Below are 25,208 nucleotides of genomic sequence, written 5' to 3' on the forward strand. Positions count from 1 at the left end.
GGGTTCGCAGTCCAAGGCTAGCCTAGGGACAAGTGTAAGACATTATCTGAAAAAATAAACTCAAAATGAAAAAAGGGTTGGAAATGTGGCTCCAATGGTAGGGTTGGTTCTTGTTTAGCAAGCATGTAGCCCTGAGTTTCAGTCCCAGGGTGGTCAAGGAAATGTTCTGATTGTGATATATATTCATTTATTTTTCTGCTGATATATATTCATTTTTTTCTGATATGTATTCATTTATTTTTCTTGAACTCTGGGCCCAGGCACAGTCCCTAAACTCCTTTTGCTCAAGGCTAGTGCTCCTCCCTGTGAGCCATAACACCTCTTCCAACTTTTTTCTGTGATTAACTGGACCTAAGAGTGTCACAGACTTTCCTACACAAGCTGGCTTCGAACCATGATCCTCAGATCTCAGTCTCCTGAGTAGTTAGGATTATAGGCGTGAGCCTCTGGGCTCATTTTGAGTATAAAATGAAATAAGGGTGTGAAAGTCATTTTGTAAGTTTCTATAGAAACATATTGTGGTATTCTTTTATAGGTTTTTTTTTTTTTTTTTGTCGGTCGTGGGGCTTAAACTCTAGGCCTGGGCGCTGTCCCTCAGCTCTTCAACTCAAGGCGAGCGCTCTACCACTTGAGCTACAGCACCACTTCCGATATTGTGGTATTCTTAATTTATCGTTAAAAAGTATTAAGGGCAATGTTCAAACTGGGCTAGATGTCACACACCTATCATCCTAGCCACTCAAGAAGTAGAGGTAGAAAGACCTCAAGTTTGAGGACAGTCAGGGAAAAGTTAGTGATAAACAAAAGAACTGGGGGTGTGTCTCAGGTGGTAGAGTCTTCGATGTCTTCCCAGGCCTGTGGAGTCTGAGTCTGCATTCAGAACACAGTAAGATGCTTCAGGTGCTCATGTAAGTTTGAGAAGCACCAGACAGCTCCCCTGTAACAGTGGTAACATGCCAGGTGGTACAAAACAGTAAACTAGTAAGCATCCACTTTTGGGATTTGAAGAATGTGAAAAGAAAACATAACTTAGCTCTTGTTATTTTCTAGATTTTCTTGTTATTTTCTAGATTTTTTTAAATGAACCTAACAAGTAGCTATGTTCATATTTGTTAAAGAAGAGTTGATTTAACAGAAGGTACTGTGCATGTGTAGTGTATGTGCTATTTGCATATGGCAAAAGTTTTCAATGTGACCCTTGAGGGGCAGATCTGGTCCCTATTGTGCACTCCTTCAGATCAATATTTATCAAATCAGAAAACAGAGTATCCTAGGAAGAAGTCTTTTTTTTGGGGGGGGGGTCTGGTCATGGGGCTTGAACTCTGGGCCTGGGCGCTGTCCCTCAGCTCTTCAGCTCAAGCTAGCACTCTACCACTTGAGCCACAGTGCCACTTCCACCTTTTTGCTTATGTGGTGCTGAGGAATCGAACCCAGGGCCTCATTCATGCAAGGCAAGCGCTCTACCTCTGAGCCACCTTCCCAGCCCTAGGAAGAAGTCTTATTTCCCATAGTTCAGTTTCTGTTGGGACATTATTTTGAAGTCAAGTTCAATTCCTTATCGTGGTCAGCTTTTTAAAGATTTTTGTCTATGTTTTCTGTGAAATGTGCATATACTTTGTTCAAGAAATTCCTCAGTTATGTATAAAATGATCGTCTTTGTAGCATTATTTATAATAGACAACACTGAAAGTTATTTTGATGATCTTCAGGAGTGGGACAAAATTACTGTTACTTGTTCAGGCCATGCAATAACATGCAGCCATTATGATGGACTAGCTATATACAGAAAGGAGAGAAGAATGAAATATAAGACTAGATACCACAGTTCCATTTGTATTCAGAAAAAAAGAAAAGAGAAGGGCATTAAAAGATTTGTCCATGAATAAAAGTTCCTTGAAAGTATGTACCAGAAACAGACAATGGCTAATACTGGGAAGAGAAATCAGAGGTCTGAGGCCAAAGAGAGAAATAGAAAGAGGGAGAGAAGCACCTTAATTTAAGTTGTATATTTATTTGTCAGTCGTGGGGCTTGAACTCTGGGCCTGGGTGCTGTTCCTCAGCTCTTCAGCTCAAGGCAAATGCTCTACTGCTTGAACCACAGTACCACTTCCAGCTTTCTGGTGGTTAATTGGAGATAAGAGTCTTACAGAGGTACCTGCCCTGGCTGGCTTTGAACCATGATCCTCAGATCTCAGCCTCCTGAGTAGCTAGGATTACAGGCGTGAGCTTACAGTGCCTGGCATGTTGTTTAATTTTTAAATGTATAATTTTGAATTCATTTGAAATAGCATTGGGTGGTCAATGTTAGCTATTAAGGTGTGTTGACAGACAGTGATGGACCTCATTTGTCTTTCCCAAATCCATCCTCAGTCCTTAACCATTGTACTTCTCTAAGCATTAGCTGAGTATCTTTTTGTTCCCTGAGGACTCTATGTTTGTGTGGGGGGGTTGTGGGGGAGGTGGTGAAGGAGAGGAAAGGAGAGAAAAAGAGAGAGGGGGGAAAGAGAGAGAGGAGAAAGAGAGGAGAGAGAGAGAGAGACAGACAGACAGACAGACAGACACTCTCTAGTGGCCAAAGGGCCAGCAATAGAGGGATTTTTTTTTTTTTTTTTTTTTGCCAATTCCAGAAACAAAAGCCATGGCCTAAAAGCAATCCATTCTTTAGTCCATTCAGTTACCTTTGTGAACTTGTTCAGATACAGGCCATGCTGTTTTTCTAAAGAAGAAGAATTGTGGTTTGGACTTTCTGGCTGATTATTCCAATTGCCTATGATGCCTATAAGAAAAACACGGTTATAAAATTCCCATCCAGGGCTTCTCCTCCTAGCCCCCTGGGATCCAAGCATGGGTCCTCATTTCTGTATGCAGTGTAGGGTGGTGGCTTTGGGTTATTGATGGACTTCTCCTTTGAAGTGGACTTCTGCCTTCTTTAAATAGCCCTGGGCCTGCCTATGTTCCAGTATGCACGGAGTGCATTTTGACAGCTGGATTGAGTTATGGCATGTATCTTACTTTTTACTCCACATCTTTTTTTTTTTTCCCTCCAGTTGCCCAGCATTTTAAATTTGCTCAGTAATATTTTCTTTGCCATTAAAAAAAAAGATTTAGAAAGTTATTTAAAGGTTTCAGCCTCTCCCATTTTTAAATCAAAAACTGTCCTACAGCTTATTTTAATATTAATATAAAATTGAATCTGTGTGTGTGTGTGTGTGTGTGTGTGTGTGTGTGTGTGTGTGTGTGTGTGTGTGTGTGCTGATCCCAGGGCTTGAACTCAGGGCTTGGGTACTATCCCTGAGCTTTTTTGCTCAAATCTAGCACTCTACTGCTTGAACCACAACTCTACTTTTGGCTTTTTGGTGGTTAATTGGAGATAAAAGTCTCATGGACTTTCCTGTCCAGGCTGGCTTTGAACTGTGATCCTCAGATCTCAGCTTCCTCTGAGCCATTTGCACCTGGCTGAATTTTGAGTATTTCTAGTGCCCATTTGTTCTTGACTCCAAAGGCTTCTTGTAGGGCCCATTAGCCAATGTGTCCTTCATTTGCCTCAGAGGTCATCCTGTCATGACTCTGGCTCTGTGCAAGACATACCCCAAGGTTGCTTAGGCCCAAACAGAGCTCTTTTGTGTGTGGCTCAGTAGGATGGTTCTTTTCAACTTCACTGCTAATTTTTACAGCTACCAAAGTTCTCCCTCTTCCTCCTCTTCCTCGGTTCTTACCCTTTCACACTTATTTCTTTCAGATGGAGATTACTTCACCTTTACAAGACACGAGCCCATCGGAGTGTGTGGACAGATCATCCCAGTGAGTGTATCTCTCACACCTCCTATTTATTTTCATTTGACTCAGTTCCCTTAACGACACATAAAACATGGTCCTTGGTGAATGTGTGTTTTCCATTACTGGGAAGAAAAAGACCTGAACTCATGTTGTTGACATATCTTGAACAGCCTCCCTGCGAATGCTTATTTGAACAGGTTCTTAGGCTTTCAGCTCCGTTACCAGGATTTGAGTTCTCGAGTCGTAGAATTCTCATGATTAAAATAAGCCAAGCCCCGTGTATTAATAACCTACCCTTGGTTGTGGGTGTCCCTTCTGCTCATGGAAAATTAGTGCTTTGCTCTATTTGCTTGTTTAGCTTTAAGGTCTGTGACTCACCTTTTTTTTTTTCCCCCAGGCAAGCATGTATGTGTGTGTGTGTGTGTGTGTGTGTGTGTGTGTGTGTGTGTGTTTGTGTGTTTAATATGGTTTTTCAACCCTATCCTTTCCCACTGTTTCTCCTCACAAGATTCTAGAAGATAGACGCTAGAGAAGACGCAGCCATACCATTAATGTCACAGTTGTAATTGAAACCATGCCGGGCTGTAAAGGGAAATAGATGTAGCGCTTAGTGTTTGGATTGGAACATTAAACATTGTCCTTTGCGCTGCGCTCTTTCTCTCTCTTTCTCATACACATCCTTGGCATGATATAAAACATCACTGTATCTTCTAACAGGCCTAGCTAATAGTACTGGCCAGGGCTTCCAAGAGGGAGGCTCAAAGCTTTGGCTTTGGGGAGGGATAACAAAGGTTTTGTGGAGTTATTAATATTTACTCAAATGATCAATATATCAGTTTATTAGGGAATGAATTGGGGGGAACTAAGAGGGTTGGTTGACATTCTTGTGCTTTGTGCTTTTATTACACCCACACACATACACACACACATACACACACTCACACACACACACACACACACACACACACACAGGGAAGTCCCCTTTAGATCTGCTCAGGGGTGGGTCTGTCACCTTTCTTGCAAGGCCCAAACCTGCCTCTCTTGCTCTTCCCCAGACCCACAGAGCTGCAGCTTCCTGACAGGGGAAAAGCCTGTCAGCTAGCTCGGCTCACTTACTGCACGCCAAGATTTATACACTGTAGATGGAATTAAAACATCACCGAGGACTCCCAAGTTTATAAACAACTACGAGGAAAAGAAATTGGGTGTTTGGTGAAGGCAAGACACTTGTATATTTTTGCAGCCTTGCCAGAACCAGTAAGAATCCTTCAAGGCTGGCAGCTGAGATGATTCAGGCAGAAACACGTTGTGGTCAAGGGCTGGAGCCAGGGGACCAGAAATATTCTTTTCCTCTTTAATGAAATGCTCAATGACACCTGATAATAAGGAGTCTCATCCCCGAGCTTCTAACAATACAAGAGTAATAACTTGCTAAGATTCAGCTTTAATCATTTTAGGCCCCAAATTGATAGGCTCTCAGAAGTATGGTTTGGTTTTCTTGAGCTTCTTTGGAAGTGAGAGGGACGCAGATATTTTTTTCCCCATACTTGCCAGTAGATGCATTTCATTGTAATCATGTGTTTCATGGCAATACACCTATGAAGACATGCTGCTCTGAAAGGCACATTGACTCCAATAGAATTCACAGCTAGAATTTTCTTTCTAGTTTTCCCACAGTGAACGGCACATGTCAGTGTGAAAATCCTGGTGTTTAAAAAAAAATTCAAGACAAACTTTTCCCATCTGAGAACTTATTAGAAGGAAATTCTAATGATAGAAAATACGTAAAATAGCAGGCATGAAAAGTTAAACCAAAACAAAGGAAAAGGAAGTGGAGCTTTGGCTCAAGTGGTAGAGCATGAGACTTAAGCATAAAAGCTCAGGGACAGTGGCCAGAGCCTGAGTTCAAGTCCTGGGACCAACACACACACACACACACACACACACACACACAGAGAGAGAACCCCAGAAACTCTCTTATGTCATGAGATTTCTTTTGATGGGTAGTTGAAATAGAGCAATTTTGTGGAAGAGAAAGTAAAGGAGAGATGTTCTTTCAAGGCCAGCATTATTCTATTCTGTTGTTATTCTTCTTCTTCATAGAGCCTGAACTCAGGGCCTGGGTGCTGTCCCTGAGCACTTTTGCTCAAGGTTAGTGCTGTACCACCTTGAGCCACAGGTCCACTTCTAAACTGGAGGTCAGAGTTTCATGGACTTGCCTGCCCTGGCTGGCTTCGAACCTCAATCCTCAGATCTCAGCCTCTTGAGTGGCTAGGATTATAGGTGTGAGCCACTGGTACCCAGCTATTCTATCCTTAATGAAATCATTAAGACACACCCACCCCACCCCCAAACATCTAGACTTTATGGTAGACAAGATTTACGCTGAGGACTGATTTGAGAACTCTTAAGATATCACAGCTTGAAAACACAGTCATGGAGAAATCTTTTTTTTCCATCTATCAACCTTGGTTCTTGTGTTTTCCTTTCAGTGGAACTTCCCCCTGCTGATGTTTGCCTGGAAAATTGCCCCCGCGCTATGCTGTGGTAACACAGTGGTTATTAAACCAGCCGAGCAGACACCGCTCAGTGCGCTCTACATGGGAGCCCTCATCAAGGAGGTAGGAGACACTGACTTCATCCCCGCCCCTTGGAGCCTGTAGAACATAACCTGGCTAACGCAATGCATGCGCTTACACGAGACCTCGTCTCCTCCAATCCTGTTTTCTCAGGCTGGTTTTCCACCTGGAGTCGTCAATATTCTGCCAGGATTTGGGCCAACAGCCGGGGCAGCCATAGCTTCTCACACTGGCATAGACAAGATCGCATTCACAGGCTCTACTGAGGTAGGTCCCTGAGAGACCTGAACCCTCAGGGTAGCGAGCACTCAGATCCTCAGAGGATCACATTGGTAGAACACCAGTGAATGGGAAAGCAGGGGTGCCTGTGGACCCCTCAAGGGAAGACGTCTCTGAGTGTTTTTGTTTTCATTTTCCTGTAGTTCCTGGGCTGTATTCCTGGCTTGGATACTGTCCCTGAGCTTTTGTGCTCTAGGCTAGTGCCCTACCACTTGAGTCTCACCTCCATTTCCAGCTTTTAATGGTTAGTTGGAGATAAAAGTCTCTCAAGTATGTCTGCTCAGACTGGCTTTGAACTACAATCCTCAGATCTCAGCCTCCTGAGTAGCTAGGATTACAGGTGTGAGCCGCTGGCCTCATCTTTCAGCTGGCTTTTTGATTCGAAGCCTCTATAAACATTTGTATAGACTCGAATGTCTCAAATACCCAGGAATGGATGACTACATCCTATGGTAGTTCAACAACTGGTATGTTTTCCAAAGTGGTTCTACCATTTTCCATTCCTACCAGCAAAATGAAAAACTGCCAACTCAACTTCATCTTCAGCATCATTTGGTTTGGGCAGTATTCTTTTTAAGTTCAGTCATTGAAATATGCATACAGGGTTATATCATTTATATAACTGGGTTATTTCCAGTTCTCTGTTACCGAGTATCTTTTCATTAGTGTATCTTGCCACTGTTGTTTTCTTTGGTGGGGTATCTTTTCATTTTTGCCTTGGGAGTGGCATTGTTTGTTTCCATACTGCTGAATTTGGAAAGATCTCTCTGTGTTTTTTGGATGCAAGTCCTTTGTGATTTGCAAATATTTTCTCCAAGACTTGTGGGTCATCTTGTCTTTCTCTCAACAGTGTCTTTGGAAGAGCAGATGGTCTTAATTTGTTGCTATCTAGTTCATCAGTATTTTCTCTTGTGGATCAAGGTTTTTGTGCTGGGTCTGGAAAACCTTTGCCTAATTTAAAAGCCCAAAGATCTCCTAGGTTTCCTTCTAGGAACCTTATGGGGTGTTTTTTTTTTTGTTTTTTGTTTTTTTTTTTTTTTTACATTTAGGCATATGATCTACTTTGAGCTAATTTTGTATATGTTATGCGGCATAGACGAGGCTTTTCTTTCCTTTTTTTTTTTTTTTGTTTTTGATGACTGTCATTTGGTACCATTTCTTGAAAAGACTTGCTGCCACTGAATTGCCATTGTGTCTTTTTGAAGTATGAGTTGTCCATGGCTGTTTGAGTTTATTTCTCGACTCTCTGTTCTGGTTCACTTATCTGGGTATCTGCTGATTCATCCGTACCTCACTCTTTGGATTACTGGATTACTGTAGCCTTCTATTAACACAAGGAACTCTCTAGTTTCATAAGAAGAACATTGACAACGAAACATGTACTTTTTAAAGAAAAAGGATAAAGAGTAAGAGGTGGAGGGAGAAAGGAAGCAAGGAAGGAAGTGAGAGAAAAAATGAAGGAGGAAAAGAAAAGGAGAAGGAAGAGGGAAAGGGAAAGAAAAGGAAGAAGAGGAAGGGAAAGGAGGAAATTTGGGAAGAAGGGTAAAAGGTGGTCTAGTAAAGTGTTTCTCCGTTAGGAATAGTCACAAGAGTGAGACAGCTTTACTGTGGTGTGCATAGATGCAGTTCCAGCTAAAATTTCCAGCGTCCACATTCCCATACTTCTTTCAAGAGGCGAGGAATCGATTCTGCAGCATCTGAGACAGCAATCTTCTGGTTTCTTTCTTTGTATGATGTAAGTGGCAGATGCTAGAGAACCTCTGAGAGAAACATCTGTCTAGCATATGAAAAACAAGTGGTTATTATACATATTTGTAGTGGCAGGTGAAGTAATTTCATAGGCAACCCGAATGATCCCGTAATCCCAAACCCTTTGAATGTATAGTTACTTACCTCTCTATTTTATCCACTCTTTTCTAACTTTTGCCAACTACTTGGGAAATTACATAGATTCTTCTAGATGGAACATTTCCCTTCCATGTGGATTTGAATCTGCTCCTGGTTTGGTTACTCGGGAGAGAGGAAAGCTATTGGTACTTCACAGAATGCCTGGCAGTTAGCAGCAAGAAGTTGCTCCGAGGTAGCTGCTTTCCATTTTACTTTAGCCAAAGGTCTTCAGAAAGCAAACAAAGTCACTAAGATTAAAGATAGGATTAACTTCTCCTGATTGCAGCTACATACACCAACGATACATGTAAATATTTAATAAGTGGCTACGAAAGGGCTCTTAATAAACACAGGATCAATAAACAACCTCCATAAAGTACAGGGACACCGTTTGTATTTAACGCTGGAGGTACAGTGTTTTATTTTTTATTTTTTTATTCAGTTAGATGAACAAACCATGATCTCACCATTAGTCAACAAGATAGTAGGAGAGACCATCAAAGCAAACGACAGGAGGGGCCGGGTTGATTCATGCCAAGAAAATGTTTGCAGCGAGCAGCTGTGTCATCACGGAGCCTAATTGTCCCAGGGGCGCTCTGCTTTCATTGCCCCAGCGAGATGCGTGTCATGGCGCCTGACGCAAGCCTGCTTCTCTTGGAGGGCGGGGGAAGTGGCTTGCTCCAGTGTTAGCCCTTTCCTAAAGTCATGGAACCCATAAATGGGCCAGCTAACAAATCCCAGTTTCATGGGATGGAACTTTATAGATGTACACACTTCAAATTTGAAGCTCTCTTTCCCTTTTTTTTCCCCCTTAAAAACAGAGATACTGAGGAATTTCCTTCCCCGGACTACCTGTGAACCACGATCCTCAGATCTCATCCTCCTGAGTAGCTAGGATTATGGAACAACTGGTGCCTGGTTTGCATTTGGGTTTTGGTTTTTATTCTTTCCCCAGATTCTTGCCTCTTAGGATTCTGGTGAAAATTCAGGTGTTGGTTAGAACAAGTAGCACGCATTAGATGTGCAGTCAGAGATAAAGAATGAAGCCAGCGATGAAGTTGGTTAAATAGAGGAGTATGTGACAAATGCCTCTTTTTTTTGACATCCTGCTTCATAACCCTAGCATCACATTGGAATATTCTTGGGAACTTTTGGAGAAATAACCACTCAGGACTGAGCTAACGAGGATCTCTGGACGTAGAGTCCAAACAACAACAACAAAAAAAAGTGTTTAAGTCTCTTGGAATTCCATTGTACACCCCCAGTGCTCCAATTAAAGCCAAAGACAAAGAAGAGAAAAACTCAGGACTTTCCTGCTTACTGCAACAAAACCATGCCAGGGATGGATATGCTATGTTCTGTCCCCTCTGCTGCCTTCATTTCCAGAGACCTGAAGAGCAGCTGCCTTGCTCTGGCTCACTGACTTGGCAAGCATTATTGAAATCTTCTCTTGTACAAATGCATATACAAAGAAACCAGAAGTCAGGCATTAGTGGCTCATGCCTATATTTTTATCTAGTTAGGAGGCTGAGAATAGGAGGATCATGGCTTGAGGCCCACCAAGGCAGAAAAGTTTGCAAGATTCCTTCTCAACCGATAGCTAGATATGGCAGTCTATGCCTGTCATTCTTGCTGTGTGAGAGTTTGGGATTGGTGGGAGCTTAAGTTACATCTCAATAGAAGAAACTGGGTATGGTAGCATGTACTTAACCATGCCAGCTAAAAAGGTGGATCATGATCCAGGTGTGGTCCCAGGCACAAAGGGAGACCCTATCTCAAAATAACTAATGCAAAACAACCAGGGTTGCAAACATAGCTTAGAGGTAGAGCATTTAGTAGCAAGCATAAAGCCCTGAGTTCAAATTCTATACTGCCTCCCCCCACCCAAATATCCGATGAAGTGTTTTTGTTAGCAAATCAGTCTAGTGATGAAGATTCACAGCCAAAAAGCCAGTACAGGGCATGAGGTACGGGCACAGCTCAACCTAGTTAAAACGAGCCAGAATCTGGAAAGGAGAAAAGCTAGCATCTCAAAGGAGGTGTGGAGAGAAAGGTCTGAAAGATGGAGAAGAAGCTACAGAGACTACTCGAGGAAAGGCACGTGGTTTTGGGTGGTTGGAGCGGTGGGTGTGCCTGGCGGTGGCAGTAGTGTGGAAAAAGGCTGAAAACATACTTAGTGCTTAGATGGATGGTCAACCAGCTACTGGTGGCTGATACCTGGAATCCCAGCTAACTCAGGAAGCTGAGATCTGAAGATCGCGGTTTGAAGTCAGCCCAGGCAGAAAAGTCCATAAGACTCTTACCTCCAGTTAGCTACCAAAAAGCTGTGGCTCAACTGGTGAGTGCCAACCTTGAGCCAAAAAAAGCTAAGCAAGAACTCAAGAACTCGAGTACAAGCCCCAAGTACCAGATTGGTGTTCATGATCTGAGTTTTCCAGATGACGTTTGGAGGTTGCCCTTACTACATAGAAGTCCTGTTGCATTCTAGTGTGAGAATTTGAGCAGGGCTTGGAGGCATGGTTCAGGTGGTAGAGTGCCTGCCAATGATCATAAAGCTTCAGACAGTGAGTTCAAGTCTGAATCTCCAATGGGGCGGGGGGGGGGGGGGAAGAATCTGAACCAGGATGATTTGGCCTCTTTCTGGAAATGTTTCAGAAAGACAAGAACTACCTGTTTGAATTTCCATCTCGGTTGGAACCAACAAACACAACGCTAAAAATGAAGAAAGGAGAGGGAAGACACTTAGACGCCTTCAATTTGGGGTTTAGCTTCAGAAATAGAATGAACCTGCACAAAGCAGTCATTTCAGCCCGCGCACTGAGATCTCCAGGAGAGATTTATGTTCTTGTCTCTAAAAGGGCATCATATCTCTGAGAAGGAATCTATTCTTATTTGGGCCCCTACTTAATAAACAGAAAAAAAAATGGTGTTTTTTTTTCCTCCATACTTTTCAGTAACTTTACTAAGAGAGCCACCTGCCTTGAATAAAGAAGGCATGAAAAGCCTTTTGTGTTCTGTTTTGTCTTGTATAACAAATTATTTTCCTTGCAAAGATCCAAATTACTTTCCCCCTGCACCGCTCAGGCCTGCTCTCCCACATGGTCTGGGCACACTGGGGCCCTTCCAAGGACACTCCAGATATCAATCTTGAAGCCTTTTCAAACGAGGATGGGAGGCAGAGTTGGTTGGTGCCAACATTCCTGCTGAGAATTAGCCCCGTTTCAGATGTGTGGGGGAGCCCCCACAGTGCACCAGGCTTGCCTGTTTGGGGGTGCACTGAGCGAGCTGGCTCTCTGCAGGGAGTGCAGAGTTTAAGGAACTGCTATCATTTACTTCTTTCATAACGAGCTGTGGGGAAACTATAAACAGAGCAAGCGCTCTACAGGTCCAAGCAGCTGCGGTGCTCCTTGAGAAAAAGATAGCTCTGCTCCGCGAGGCAAGTCAAGCACAAGATGGTAGACTGGCTCTCAGAGCGAGCTGGGGCCTGGGAGACTCCACCCCTAACCCCCACCTGTCCTTCATAACTTTTCCAGTTCGTCCAAGTACTAACAGATGAGCGGCGGCTTGGGGCCCTTCACTCTGCACATGAAGAAGCTGAGTCTCAGAGAAGATGAAGTGGCTTTCTAGAATTTTCAATATTCACTAGGAACTAAGCCAGAGTTTGCAGTGCATGGGGGTGTCTCCTGACCCCCGGTGGGCCAAACTAGAATCATCATCATCAAGCTGTCAGTGATGAGAGGGGAGAAATCATAGGAGCACATTAGGAAACCTCTGTGTGTGTGTGTGTGTGTGTGTGTGTGCACATTAGGAAACCTCTGTGTGTGTGTGTGTGTGTGTGTGTGTGCGCACACGCACATGAGCACAAGGGTTGGGAGTGTATGTGTGTGTGTGTGCCAGTACTTGAGCTTGAACCCAAGACTTTGTGATCTTGTTTAGCTTTTTTAGTCAAGGATGGTGCCCTACCAACTTGAGCCACGGCACTACTTCAGTTTTTTGGGTGGTTATTTGGAAATGAGTCTGCTCCAGCTGGCTTCCAACCAGCGATCCTCAGGTCTCAGCCTCCTGAGTAGCTAGGATTACAGAGATGAGCCACCAGCGCTTGGCTCTGTGAAACCTTCTTTTATAGGGAAAAAAAATAGAAGAAGAATGAATTCAGATTGGATCTCTATGCCTTTAGCTTATTGTCTGTGTTCATGCCACTGACAGGATGGAGTTTTTCCAACTGTATAGTTATCCATTTTAGCTTACAAGCCGCCTCATTTAGTTCCTTACTATAGAAATGAAGCTTATCCCTACCAGCTTGACCTTGAAGTCTCCTTTATCTCACCAAGCACTCATGCAAAGAAAGGTGAAATATGGCCAGTCTAGCTCATATCCCCAAGGAACCACACCCAAACTTTCCCAACTACCAAGAGTTTATTGTTTTCAGGCGTGTGTTGTATGTTGCATGTTTTCAGTACATTCTTCCTTACATTTTCTAATCCTGTGGAGTGTGGATTTGGAATCCTTTGCACTGGAAGTGTCTAAGCACTGCTGTAGTTTGGTTTGCATAGAAATTACTGGGTTTTGTAATGAAGCATGTGAGAACCAGTTCTCACTGAATACTTGTTTGGGGTTTGTGTATGTATGTGTATGTGTGTATGTGTGTGTGTGTGTGTGAGAGAGAGAGAGAGACAGAGACAGAGACAGAGAGAGAGAGAGACAGAGAGCAATGCTTAGGAGTTACATCTATTTCACTTTTTTTTTTTTTTGGGTCCGTTGTGGGGCCTGAACTCTGGGCCTGGGCGCTGTCCCTCAGCTCTTCAGCTCAAGTCTACCACTCTACCACTTGAGCCACAGTGCCACTTCCGGCTTTATTTTTTCTTTTCTGCTTATGTGGTGCTGGGGAATCGAACCCAGGGCCTCAGGCATGCAAGGCAAGCGCTCTACCACTGAGCCACCTTCCCAGCCCCTCTATTTCACTTTTCCCTCTCAAACACTTTCTGTTAGGGTCACTTAACCATTCTCAGGGAGGAGTCATAAACAGGAATAATATATTTTCCAAAGAGAGTTAGGCCTAGAAACTTAAGAAGGCATATGACCCTAGCCCTGGAATTAATGGAGTCTATGCCTCCCCTCATCTACTTCTATAGGTAAGGAAGGGAGGATCTGACTCTCTCCATAGTAAATATACTACAGAGCTACAATCTGGATCTGATCTTAAATTAGACACAGATTTCTTTTCTTCCCCCCCCCCCCAATGAAATGTAAAGCCTTGCTAGGTTTACACAGGCTTCCTAGCTATGATTTCTTGTTGCTTAGGGACTAAGTCCAGCATCACACCTGGTTGCATTGTGGGCCTGTGAAAATGTTGAATGAGGGAGATTGGTGAAGACTGGGGATTTCGGGAATGTTCTGTCCTGAGGCCACTGCAGGTGGAAGTGGTTCTCCCATGGCTGACACAGCCAGCTCTTGTGAGGCTAAGCCTTCACGTGACCCCCCTCCAGTCTGAAGGGAAAAGGCCTTCATCTGAGCTTTATCTTGCAGTGCTCAGCATCCATTTAGTTGTCGAAGGAAAGGATGGCAAAGCTGGACACAGGAAAAAAAAATTCTCAGGAACTCTTCTCAGATGATCATAGATTGAGTGAAACTTTTGTGTAGTTAACTGTAGCCAGGAAACGAATTACTGGACATTTCTAGTAGCCCCCCCCAAAAAAAAAGCCACCCCAAACCCAAAACCAAAACAATGAACCAATAAAATCATGTGATGCATGTGGAGGAGAAGAGCTAAGAAAAATGTACCCAGCCTCTCACAACATGTGAACCCCCGGATTTCTCCTTGGTATTGCTTGCTTCTGAGATGTAAATCTGAGGGCATAAGATAGATTTTATAGCTGACAATTTATAAACACAAATGGTTCTTCCTTTTTCTTTCCCACTTTGTTTCGAGCAGGAATAAGATTTGATGTTATGAGGCCCATACTAGACGCTCAGCAGATATACAAAGCAGGGCAGAAAGGAGGACAGAATTCAGGAATCAAGGAAAGGAAAGGGGAAGGGAGTGATCCCAGGCCTGTGTCCTAGGGTTACCTATGAGGAGTCTAATACATTTTGCCATTGGCCAACTGGGTAACCTGGTAATTTTCATGAACTGCTAACGCTTACATCTGCCTTTGTCTAAAATGAGCAACTCGCTACTTCCGAGAGGTTTTCAGACCATGCAATTGAAAACCACACCTGGCATTTTTGGAGAAACTTGAACAATTTGTTTTACCTTCATCATGTCTTTCAAGTGGAGCCAAATGCCTTTTATTTTCTGCAGGCCAGAGCCCCAAAGGGCACTATTTAGTGGTGGAAATCTTGAGTCACCTCTGCTTTGCCATTTATCTTTAGAGACATCATTCAGGATTGCTTTTCTTTTCTTCTTTCTTTCCTTCTTTTTCTTTCTTTCTTTCTTTCTTTCCTTCCTTCCTTCCTCCTTTCTTTCCTTTCTTTCCTTTCCTTTCTTTCCTTCCTTCCTTCCTTCCTTCCTTCCTTCCTTCCTTCCTTCCTTCCTTTCTTTCTTTCTTTCTTTCTTTCTTTCTTTCTTTCTTTCTTTCTTTCTTTCCTTCCTTCTTTCTTTCTTTCCTTCTTTCTTTCTTTCCTTCTTTCTTTCTTTTTTGTCAGAGACCGGAACATAAGCTAGGTATCTGATGTTTTTGATTATTGGCTGGGGGCTGTACTACCTGAGCCATGCTTCCCGCCCTATCAGTATTGACTCTAGAGAAGTCACTTTCTCTTGTACCTTCCTCCCCCTCCCCTCTTTGGTTGGTTGTGGGGCTTGAATTCTGGGCCTGGGTGCTGTCCCTCAGCTCTTCAGCTCAAGGCTAGTGTGCTCTACTACTTGAACCATAGCGCCACTTCCAGTTTATTGGAGATAGGAGTCTCATGGACTTTCCTGCCTGGGCTGGCTTTGAACTGAGATCCTCAGATCTTAGCCTCCTTAGTAGCTAGGATTACAGGCGTGAGCCACCAGCACCCAACTCTCGTGTACTTTTCACGATGAAGTGAACACAGTCCTCCCGCATGGGCACCAACTGCATCCAACTGCCTTACACCTTGTCCACCCACGTTGACCAGAGAAGGTATCGCAGGGTCCTTCACTTGGTCTTCTGCCCCTCAGTGTCCTTATTATTGCTCTGAGCTGGCTTTGGCTACTGATGGCCTCAGCTCCAAGGTGTTGTCATTTCCCTCCCCTTCCATCTCTTTCCTTTACAGGTTGGAAAGCTTATCCAAGAAGCAGCTGGAAGAAGTAACTTGAAGAGAGTGACCCTGGAACTTGGAGGGAAAAGCCCCAATATCATTTTTGCAGATGCAGATCGTAAGTCAACCACAGGGCCCATGCAAGTCTCAGCACAGTACCCTGCAGCGCCCTCTTTCTTGTATGCGCCCCTTCTTGAGAGACCATAAGGAAAAGAGCGCTTTGAAGCTAAGGGACATCAAGAAAGCCTTCTCAGGAGAAAATAGCCTAACTGAAGAGAAATAGCACTTTCCAGTTGATTTCTTTTTAAGTATTTTTTTTTATTAAGGCGTTGCCATTCAACAAAGCAGTTTATGAATGCAGTGCATTTATCAATGCATGCATAAATCAGGGTCACCCCTTTCAACCTTCCCACCAGTTGATTTCTGAACAGTTTGTTTTCTGGACACTAATGAGCCATCTTGACTGTGATGTAGGAGAGAGTTGAAGGGAAGGCTTGCCAGGAATGGACAGAGCAATGTTCTAAGCCTCTGAACACCTGCATTATAGCTTCTCTGCCCAGATTCAAGAAAGCTAAGACTTCTCTAACTGGCCTTGGCAGCTGGCAGATCACTCAGAATTCATCCTACTTCACCACGTCCATAAAGCTTTCCCCGGTTAGTCATTCCAGCTCCTTTCTGCTGCTTCCAAGATTTTCAGCTAGGATGACAGCTCACTTGGGTGGTTCCGGGTAAATAGACTTTTCCAGGAGAACTTTTCAGAGACTTAGAACAGTTACCCTGGAAGCCCTGTGGAAAGACCACTTCAGCCGTGTTGCCTGGTGCACGTCCTCTGCCTGAGAAAGCTCTCCAGTAAAGAAAATCCCCAGAGCTCCTCACGTATTCCCTGTTTTCCTCATGTCCGCCACTTGAGGATCAAGAAAAGGAAAAAGCAGGTGACATGGGTGGCATCTCCAGCTTGGAACCTGCAGGGTTCCACTTGAGCTTTGTATGGGTTGACATGCTCAAAACTCTGTTCTTTTTCCCTCTTCTTTTAATTTTATTTTTTATTTATTGGTTTCCAGTTCTGGGGCTTGAACTCAGGGCCTGGGTTCTGGTCCTTGAACTTTTTTTTTTTTTTCTTCTCAAGGCTAGCATACTACCACTTGAGCCACAACTCCACTGCTGGCATTTTGGCAGTATATTGGAGATAAGAGTCTCATGGGCTTCCCTGTCTGGGCTGGCTTCAAACCACGAGTAGCTAGGATTAGAGTCATGCACCACCAATGCCCACCTAAGATCAGAACTCTTATACTCATCCCTTTTAAGGTGGGCACTCTCCAGGGTCACGCCATTGGTTCAGTCAGTCATTCGTCATTAGCACCCATCAGATGCAGCCCAACTGTAAGACAGGAACTTGAAAATGAAGGAACTACCCGCCGATGCTGTCCATTTGATACCAACATAGAGGCAAGTTAGTTTCTTCAAGGAGATCTGCTGCTGTTACAATTGATCACCCAAATGCTAATGACACATATACCAATCAGACCCTACAGAATCAAGGGCTGTGATTGGCGGTCACAGGCAAAACACAGAATATGCACAAATTGACTTGTGTAAACATTGCACCTTACCTAAAAGAACAAAAGCAGCAATGGGCTCTGGTTTTCCTGAAAAATTAGAAAGATCTGGTGAGTGCTGAGCTTTATATTCCCATATGGCCACAGCCAAGTGTGGTGGCCCCTGCCTTGACCCTTGGTCTCCATCCTTTCACTCAACCATATTCACCCTTGATGTTTTCTCCCTATCCCTTCTACACAGGGCGGTTTGTGGTTTCTACAGAGGACATGGGCCAGTTCCTCTGGTCCCAGAATAAGAAAGGGACTCCAAGTGAGTAACACGGCAAATGATGTCAGGGTCTAGCTAGCACTCAGCTAGATTTTTGTTCTCTATCCAAAGCTCTTGGTGCTAAGGACTCAATCCGCAGGTTCTTTTCTCTGGGGCTCTGGAGATAGGAGGAAGGCCCCTCCACCACCCATGCCCCTCCACAGTCAGGACAGTGCTGAGAACTTGGTGGTCTCCTCTTGCAGTGGACTACGCCGTGGAGCAGGCTCACCAGGGTGTGTTCTTCAACCAAGGCCAGTGCTGCACCGCAGGCTCCCGCATCTTTGTGGAGGAGTCCATCTACGAGGAGTTTGTGAGGCGAAGCGTGGAGCGGGCCAAGAGGCGCATCGTGGGGAGTCCCTTTGACCCCACCACGGAGCAGGGCCCTCAGGTAGAGCATTCGCGATCATTCCTTTGCTCCCTTAACTCCAGCTGGATACAGGCACTTAGTGGGACCCAACCAGATGTTTCTCCTCTGGTAGATTGATAAGAAACAGTACAACAAGATCCTGGACCTCATCCAAAGCGGTGTGGCCGAGGGGGCCAAGCTGGAGTGCGGAGGCAAAGGCCTGGGCCGAAAGGGCTTCTTCATTGAGCCCACCGTGTTCTCCAACGTCACGGACGACATGCGCATCGCCAAGGAAGAGGTAGCCAACATGGCGGGCTCGCCACACCCACATCTTCTCTTGGGGTGGTTTCCAGGGAATTTCTAGGGGATGGTCTTAGAGTTTCAGCATTTGGTATCTTACATTCATACATTCCACAATAATATAATAATAATAACTATTATTATTAAATAAATAGCTGCAGAAATCACAGTTCTAAGACCAGAAGAAGACTGTGATTATTAGCCAACAGAAAAATTATAATAGCAAGCCCTGGTGTCAATAACACACTGGCATTAGTTCAGTTCCCCCCCACCCCCGTACCCCTCCCACCCCCAATATGGTCACTCAGCTGGTTCAGGAAGAAAAGAGGAAACCTTCAAGAGTCTTCAGGTGAGAACCGGGGACAGGTCAGCCACCAGCGATGTCGGGGAGCAGGGGGGAGGTGGGCAGGGAGTCAAACAGGTAAACTCCCACAGACCCGATTCTGGAAAAATTGGAAATAGTTTAGAGGTGTGCGCTGCTGAAGTTAAATATCAGGTAAACAATCAAGGCAGAGCAAACACGTGTTAAAATGAGGAGAGGGCAGGCAAAGGAAGGATACCAGCACCACCACCACTGTCTTTAAGTCAGACTGTTTGTTGCAGATCTTTGGTCCCGTGCAGGAAATTCTGAGGTTTAAGACCATGGATGAGGTCATCGAAAGAGCCAATAACTCGGACTTTGGACTGGTGGCAGCTGTGTTTACTAACGACATCAACAAGGCCCTGACTGTCTCTTCTGCCATGCAAGCCGGGACTGTCTGGTAAGCTCTGTTCTGGCCCTTGCAGATTCCATGCGTGGTACATAGGCCTGTATTTGTTCATTTTTCTTTATTATCATGAAATGCCCGAGGAAGACTATTTTTTTTAATTTATTTATTTTTTTGGTTCGGTTGTGGGGCCTGAACTCTGGGCCTGGGCGCTGTCCCTCAGCTCTTCAGCTCAAGGCTAGCGCTCTAGCACTTGAGCCACAGTGCCACTTTCGGCTTTTTTCTTATGTGGTGCTGAGGAATCGAACCCGGGGCCTCATGCATGCAAGGCAAGCGCTCTACCGCTGAGCCACCTTCCCAGCCCCAGACTATTTTTTTTTAAAGGTTTACTTTGCCCCACAGTTCTGGAGGCTGACAGTCCACCCAGCATAATAGAGACTCTGGTAAGAGAATCCTCCTGGCCTAATGTGGCAATACCTGTGGAAGGAGAGATTTCACACATTGCCAAGAAGGAAGCCAGAGAGGAAAACTCAGGGGCTGGGATTGTGCTCAGAACTGCTTACGCCCACAAGAGCTCATGGGTTGCATTCCTTATGAGTGCCGCTCCCCCAGCAACCAGAGGGCCTCCCACCTGCCAAACATCGCCACGCTGGGGACCATTCCTTCAGCATACAGACCTTTGAGAGAAACCCACATACAAAAATATTACAGGGCCTTGCACTTGTCAGGGACCAGGGTAAAACAGACAGACCAGGTGCTGGTGGTTCACATCTGTAATCCTAGCTACTCAGGAGGCTGAGGTCTGATGATGGTGGTTCAAAGCCAGCCTGGACAGGACAGTTAAAGTCTCATCTCTAACCAGCAGAAAAGTCCAGAAATGGATCTGTGGCTCAAGTGGTAGAGCACTAGCTTTCAAGAAAAGAAGCTCAGGCCCTGAGTTCAAGCCCCAGGACTTTTAAATAGAGAAGGGGGAAAGGTTTACACATCTTGCATGCTAGATCAGGAAGTTGAAATGAACTGTAAATTAGAATTTTTGTTTTCATTTGGAAAAATAAAACATAAAAAAAATCACGTGACAACGATGATTTCTGTGCCGGTAGAATTCATGCCATCTCACAGTTTTGTTTTCTCACTGCAGGATCAATTGTTATAACGCCTTAAATGCCCAGAGCCCCTTTGGAGGGTTCAAGATGTCTGGAAATGGGAGAGAAATGTAAGTGTGAAAGTTGCTGATGCTGGCAGAGAAATAGCAACAATGAATACCACCGCTCACAGCACAGCTTAACTCCCTTACGCCCCCATCCATTCACTAAACTTTAACATCCCCTCCACTCACTAGACTAACATGTGGTTGAGCATATCCGATCGTAGGTTAGGTGTTACCTGGATGAAAATGACTGAGACACAGCTCCCTTTGTGACAAGGGAACAGAGAAACACTAACATGCTGCGATTCCACTTTTGTATTGAGCATAACCTATGCACACAGCATGGTCTGTGAGGGGAGCCGGCAGCTCACAAAGACACTTAGAGTCTCGTTAAGTAAATGGATTCTGTCAAGAAACCACACTCAAGTGACATCCTTTGGCACTAGCTCTGTGTGCGGAGGGTCAGGAACTGGCACCCAGGAGGTGTCTGGTACACCAGAGGGCAGGGGTGACTTGTCCTGGGGCTTGAACTCAGGGCCTGGGCACTGTCTCTGGGCTTTTTATGCTTAAGGCTAGCACTACCACTTGAGCCACAGCTCCACTTCCAGCTTTTTGGTGGTTAACTAGAGATAAGAGTCTTACAGACTTTGCTGCCCAGGCTAGCTTCGAACCATCGTCCTCAGATCTCAGCCCCCCCCCCCCGCCACCCGAGTAGCTGGGACTACAGGTATGAGCCACCACACCTGGCCGGCCTCCTCTGTCTTTGAGCCTGCTGAGGGCATCTATCTCTGCCCGGGCTTCTGGGAGGAGATCACCCCAGACCAGCAGGCTGCCACATGGAACCCCCTAGGACTCGGGGTCCCACACCACAGGGTTCATGACTCCACAGACTCCTTCACAACCTCACGGCAGGGTTGGAGATGGGAGTGGGAGGGAAGCGTGGTTCAAGGTCCCCTCCAAGAACATGCACAAGCCAGGGAATGAGCTTGGGGATGGGAGGGTAGTGACCTCACTTCTGGCGGAAGCACATGGCGGTGGCCTGGGTGAGGAGGCACGTTCAGAACTGCCCTAAGGCAGGAAGACACTCCAGAGAGAGCCAGAGCCACAGCTGAGCCGACAGTAAAGACACTCAAGGCTGGGACGAAGCTAACAAGGGCGCCCTGAAACAAGAAGATGGCTTCCCCTTCCCTCTTCTCATTCCTCTGCATGGAATGACCCAGGCAGAGAACAGCAAGCTGCCCAGGCCCCTCCCGTGTCCTGGCAGCTCTGGTGCCCCGCGGTGCTCAGAGTTGCTGCTCACAAAGCCACCTGAGTTCTAGTCCTGCGTGGAGTCCACTGTCTCCCTTACGTGCCCGGTCTCAGGAGCTCTTCCCCTTGGCAGGGATCATGGCAGAGGAACTGGCCATTCCCAATTCTTTCGTACTCAGTCCCTGATATTCTTTTCTTTTTTCCCCACTGGAGACAGAGCGACAGCAGGGTGGACCTGGGAGAAGCGGGCAGTTGGGAAGGAAAAATCCATGAGACTCTTATCTCCAATTAACCACCTCCAAACTGAAAGTAGTGCTGTGGCTCAAAGTGGTAGAATACTAGCCTTGAGCAAAAGAGCTCAGGGACAGTGCCCAGGCCCTGAGTTCAAGCCCCATGACTGACCAAAAAATAAAATGAGGAGAGAATAGAAAAGAGCAGGGCTTTGCTATCTGCCAGCCCTTTTGCTCCTGGAGAGGCTGTAGGGGGCTGGTTCTCTCCTGTCCTGTCTAGAGACTGACCCCACTTCTGTTTTCTCTCTCTGTCCCAACTACCTGCAAGACCAAGTTCCTCATCCAGAGCCCCGCACAGCACCACTCCATAGAAATGGCTCTCAGCACAATGAATGACAGTCTTGGATCATAACCAAGTTTCACAGGGGATGTGGGGAAAGGAGACTCTGGAGGAGAAAGTTGACTAACCATTTCTGGTTCACTTTAGTCAGTTATACTTCCTGTACCTTTCCCCCCCCCCCCGGCTTTGGGGCCATGGACTGTGCGTCTTCAAGACAGTGGGTGTAACGTACTGCAGACCGCGTCTGCTTCCCATTTATGAAATCTAAGGAATGAAGAATTGAGGCTACCATACGGAGGGCTTCGTCTCAGCCTTTGCTCTCAGTTGAAGCGAGCAGCTGTAGTCAGGCAATCCATCAGGAGAGATCTCCCAGGTCTGCACATGCAGGAGCTGCGTTCCACGGGGAGGACAGCAGGCTCCCATCCTAATGAACCATACCTGCAGGTGGTAACATGGCCCAGGTATTTGCAGATCTGGGACCTGGCTTCCTGCGGCCATGGTGCTTGGGACAGCGCATTGGATCATCTGACTTGGCTCTCAGAGCAGCTGGGCTGTTGGCATAGAAAGACAATTCACCTCTTAACTTTAGGAATGGGTCCCTGCTTCTTAGGGGGAAGGCCAGGCTGTGCATGCACTCAGTCTTGTTGTAGGAAAGCTCCAGTAGCTGCTGCTAGTCACAGGTAATGGAATCTACCTTCTACCTAGGAGCACTAGGCCCCACTGAGGCACGGGCGTGTGGGCCTTGGTGTCTGACCGCCACACATCTGTGTTTCAGGGGCGAGTTTGGCTTGCGAGAGTACTCGGAAGTGAAGACGGTGACGGTGAAGATCCCCCAGAAGAACTCATAAGCAAGCCAAGGAGAAGGTGAAGGCGGCCCACACGGCTCCCTCTGCTTTTCCCCTCCCTCCCCCCACCCCCCCCAGTAGGGCCCAGGTTCTCAGGAACACAAGTGGAGCCCTGGCCTTTCTATTGAGATTGAAATGGTGTTCTAGAGCAGGCAGACCCTAGCACCTTGCAGCAAACCAGCTGGGCAGGGATTCTGTCATTCTGGAAGGATTCACCTTAATGACACCAGATGCTGGGGGGTAGGGAGGGGAGGGGAGAAAGTATCTGCAGGGCCACCCAGGACAGAGAAGAGAGCTACACCCCTTGACACTTTGGATAGAGAAGGAAAGGGGGCTTTGGGCTGAAGATTCCCTTCCACTCCCCCCACCCCCGCCCGCCCCAGCTCACCAGCCCTTCCTCTCGCCCTGAGCTCATTTGGGGCAGATGTTTGGGCCGGGAACAATTTTCCAAGGTTTTGCAGCCAAATTACCATTTCATGTTATCCATTGCTTCAAAGCAAAACATGCGATGGTTTTTAGTTAGAGCCAGACCAGACAAAAACTGCCAGGAGCTGGTACCCTGCAGACATCCGAAGCAGTCAGAACTTGGGCCAGTCCTGAGCTGGCCTGGTTTTCTCTTGCCCGTAAATAACACAAGGGAAAGATGGTGATGATGAATGAGAGGTCATCAGGCAGCGTTCACAGCTTTCTTGGTTATTCTAGAATAAAGCAAAGACCATAGACCTTGTTTTTAATAGATGGGTCTTTCCCAGAGCTTCTCTGCAAATCACCCCCTCTCCCCTCCAAACAATCTTTAAGTAGCTTTGAGAAACTGGGGAGCCCGGATGCCCTGCAGAAATCACCCAGCTTCCAGTGCTGGCTGACAATTCTTAAGTGGATTATGTCTGGCGTTATTTCTATGCCTTCCTCTGCTCCTGCCTTTTCCAACCCTGTGGTGCAATTCCCGCCCAGCATGCCCAAATCCTGTACCCTCAGTCCTTCCCAGTGACCTTGGACAACCTGGCCAAGCCTGTGGATTTCCTTCTGCGCTTGCAGGGTTGCAGTGTGCCATGACTGGCATGTGTCAGCAGAGCCGTGTCCCAAACAGGGCCTCATCCATGCACGTGCTTGCTTCAACAAGTGAGCTTCAGCCGGCGGGAGAGGCGCAAACCAAGATGTCTCCCTTCCTTCCCAGCCTCACGCCTCCGCTTTCCAGTAACCCCCCCTAGTTTGGTGTGGGCAGCATTAGCATCCTCCCCTTCTTCTCTCTCCACCTGCCACTTCCATGCCAGTCCCCTAATCTAGATGAAGATCAGCTATTTAAAAAAAGACCTAAGGTAACCTCCAGTATGTGGAATCGGGGTGACATAGATATATACATATGTATAGCCTTCTGTATTTAATGGTTTCCTGCTTTCTAACCATACTGGTTTGCTATTTATAACCCGTGTTTATCCACTGTGTTTTAAAGGACTCCGCCCCCTCCCCCTCACCCCCTCCCCCGTTCTCTACACACAGTGCACCGGGCAGCCCATGGCTTTGGATGTACGCGCTCCTTCTTTAGCGCGGCCCAGTGCACCCACCACTAACCAACTAGTTACTTTGAACTACAGTATACAATGTGAAAAATGAAGATTTATTTCTTTTAATTTACTTCAAAAGAAACCTCTGTGCTAGCAATAAAGCATTTATATTGTGTACCCCTTTGGAGTACTGGACTGTGTTTGTTAAGTCTATGTCACACAGAGTACTGCTGGGTGCTGTGCTGGGTTGCTGGAGGGTGTGTGTGTGTGTGTGTGTGTGTGTGCACGCACGCGCTTGTGCACGCTGGTCCTGGGGCTTGAACTCAAGGCTTAGATGCTTTCCCTGAACTTGTATTTCTCAAGGCTAGTGCTCTACCTCTTGAGCCAGGGCTCTACTTCCAGCTCAGTGATGGTTAATTGGAGATACAGATTCTCATGCGCTTTCTTGCACAGGCTGGCTTCCAACCTTCAGTCCTCAGATCTCAGCTTCCCATGTAGTTAGGATTACAGGCGTGAGCCACCATGCCCAGGTTAGGGGGTATGTTCTAATAGAAGGCATCCAGGTCAATGCAAACCCTGTTTGTTTGCATCATTTAAAAATCCATATGCATCCAGTTTTGTGTGGCAAATTTAACTCCATGGATGCACTTCGATTGACAAATGTCATTCATAGTGCCTGATGGAGACTGAAATGTAGAGTTGGCCAGGCCTGTTGTCAATGTTTGAGAGGCTCCTGGCTTTGCACAGTAGCTCTGTTCCTATTGAATTTAAATGAAGCCAAAGGCTGACAACCTGGGGGCTGGGAAGGTGGCTCAGTGGTAGAGCGCTTGCCTTGCATGCCCGAGGCCCTGGGTTCGATTCCTCAGCACCACATAAGCAAAAAGAAAAAAGCCGGAAGTAGCACTGTGGCTCAAGTGGTAGAGCGCTAGCCTTGAGC

At 46.0% G+C, this 25,208-nt stretch overlaps 1 protein-coding gene across 1 annotated transcript in view; it reads left to right on the forward strand.

Moving 5' to 3' along the window:
- Aldh1a2 (aldehyde dehydrogenase 1 family, member A2) overlaps positions 1-24,418 on the forward strand; it is a 30,333-nt gene extending 5,915 nt beyond the window's left edge. The window contains exons 4-13 of the mRNA XM_013010261.1: positions 3,740-3,801; positions 6,270-6,398; positions 6,510-6,623; positions 15,759-15,861; positions 17,810-17,994; positions 18,086-18,250; positions 18,856-19,013; positions 20,098-20,172; positions 22,700-22,788; positions 23,805-24,418. Coding sequence (XP_012865715.1) covers positions 3,740-3,801; positions 6,270-6,398; positions 6,510-6,623; positions 15,759-15,861; positions 17,810-17,994; positions 18,086-18,250; positions 18,856-19,013; positions 20,098-20,172; positions 22,700-22,772 — 1,064 coding nt within the window. The 3' untranslated portion in view covers positions 22,773-22,788; positions 23,805-24,418. The remainder of the gene's footprint in view (positions 1-3,739; positions 3,802-6,269; positions 6,399-6,509; positions 6,624-15,758; positions 15,862-17,809; positions 17,995-18,085; positions 18,251-18,855; positions 19,014-20,097; positions 20,173-22,699; positions 22,789-23,804) is intronic.
- Positions 24,419-25,208: the final 790 nt, after the last annotated feature.

The sequence above is a fragment of the Dipodomys ordii genome, unplaced genomic scaffold (genome assembly GCF_000151885.1).
Source record: "Dipodomys ordii isolate 6190 unplaced genomic scaffold, Dord_2.0 Scaffold11, whole genome shotgun sequence".
Lineage (NCBI taxonomy): Eukaryota > Metazoa > Chordata > Mammalia > Rodentia > Heteromyidae > Dipodomys > Dipodomys ordii.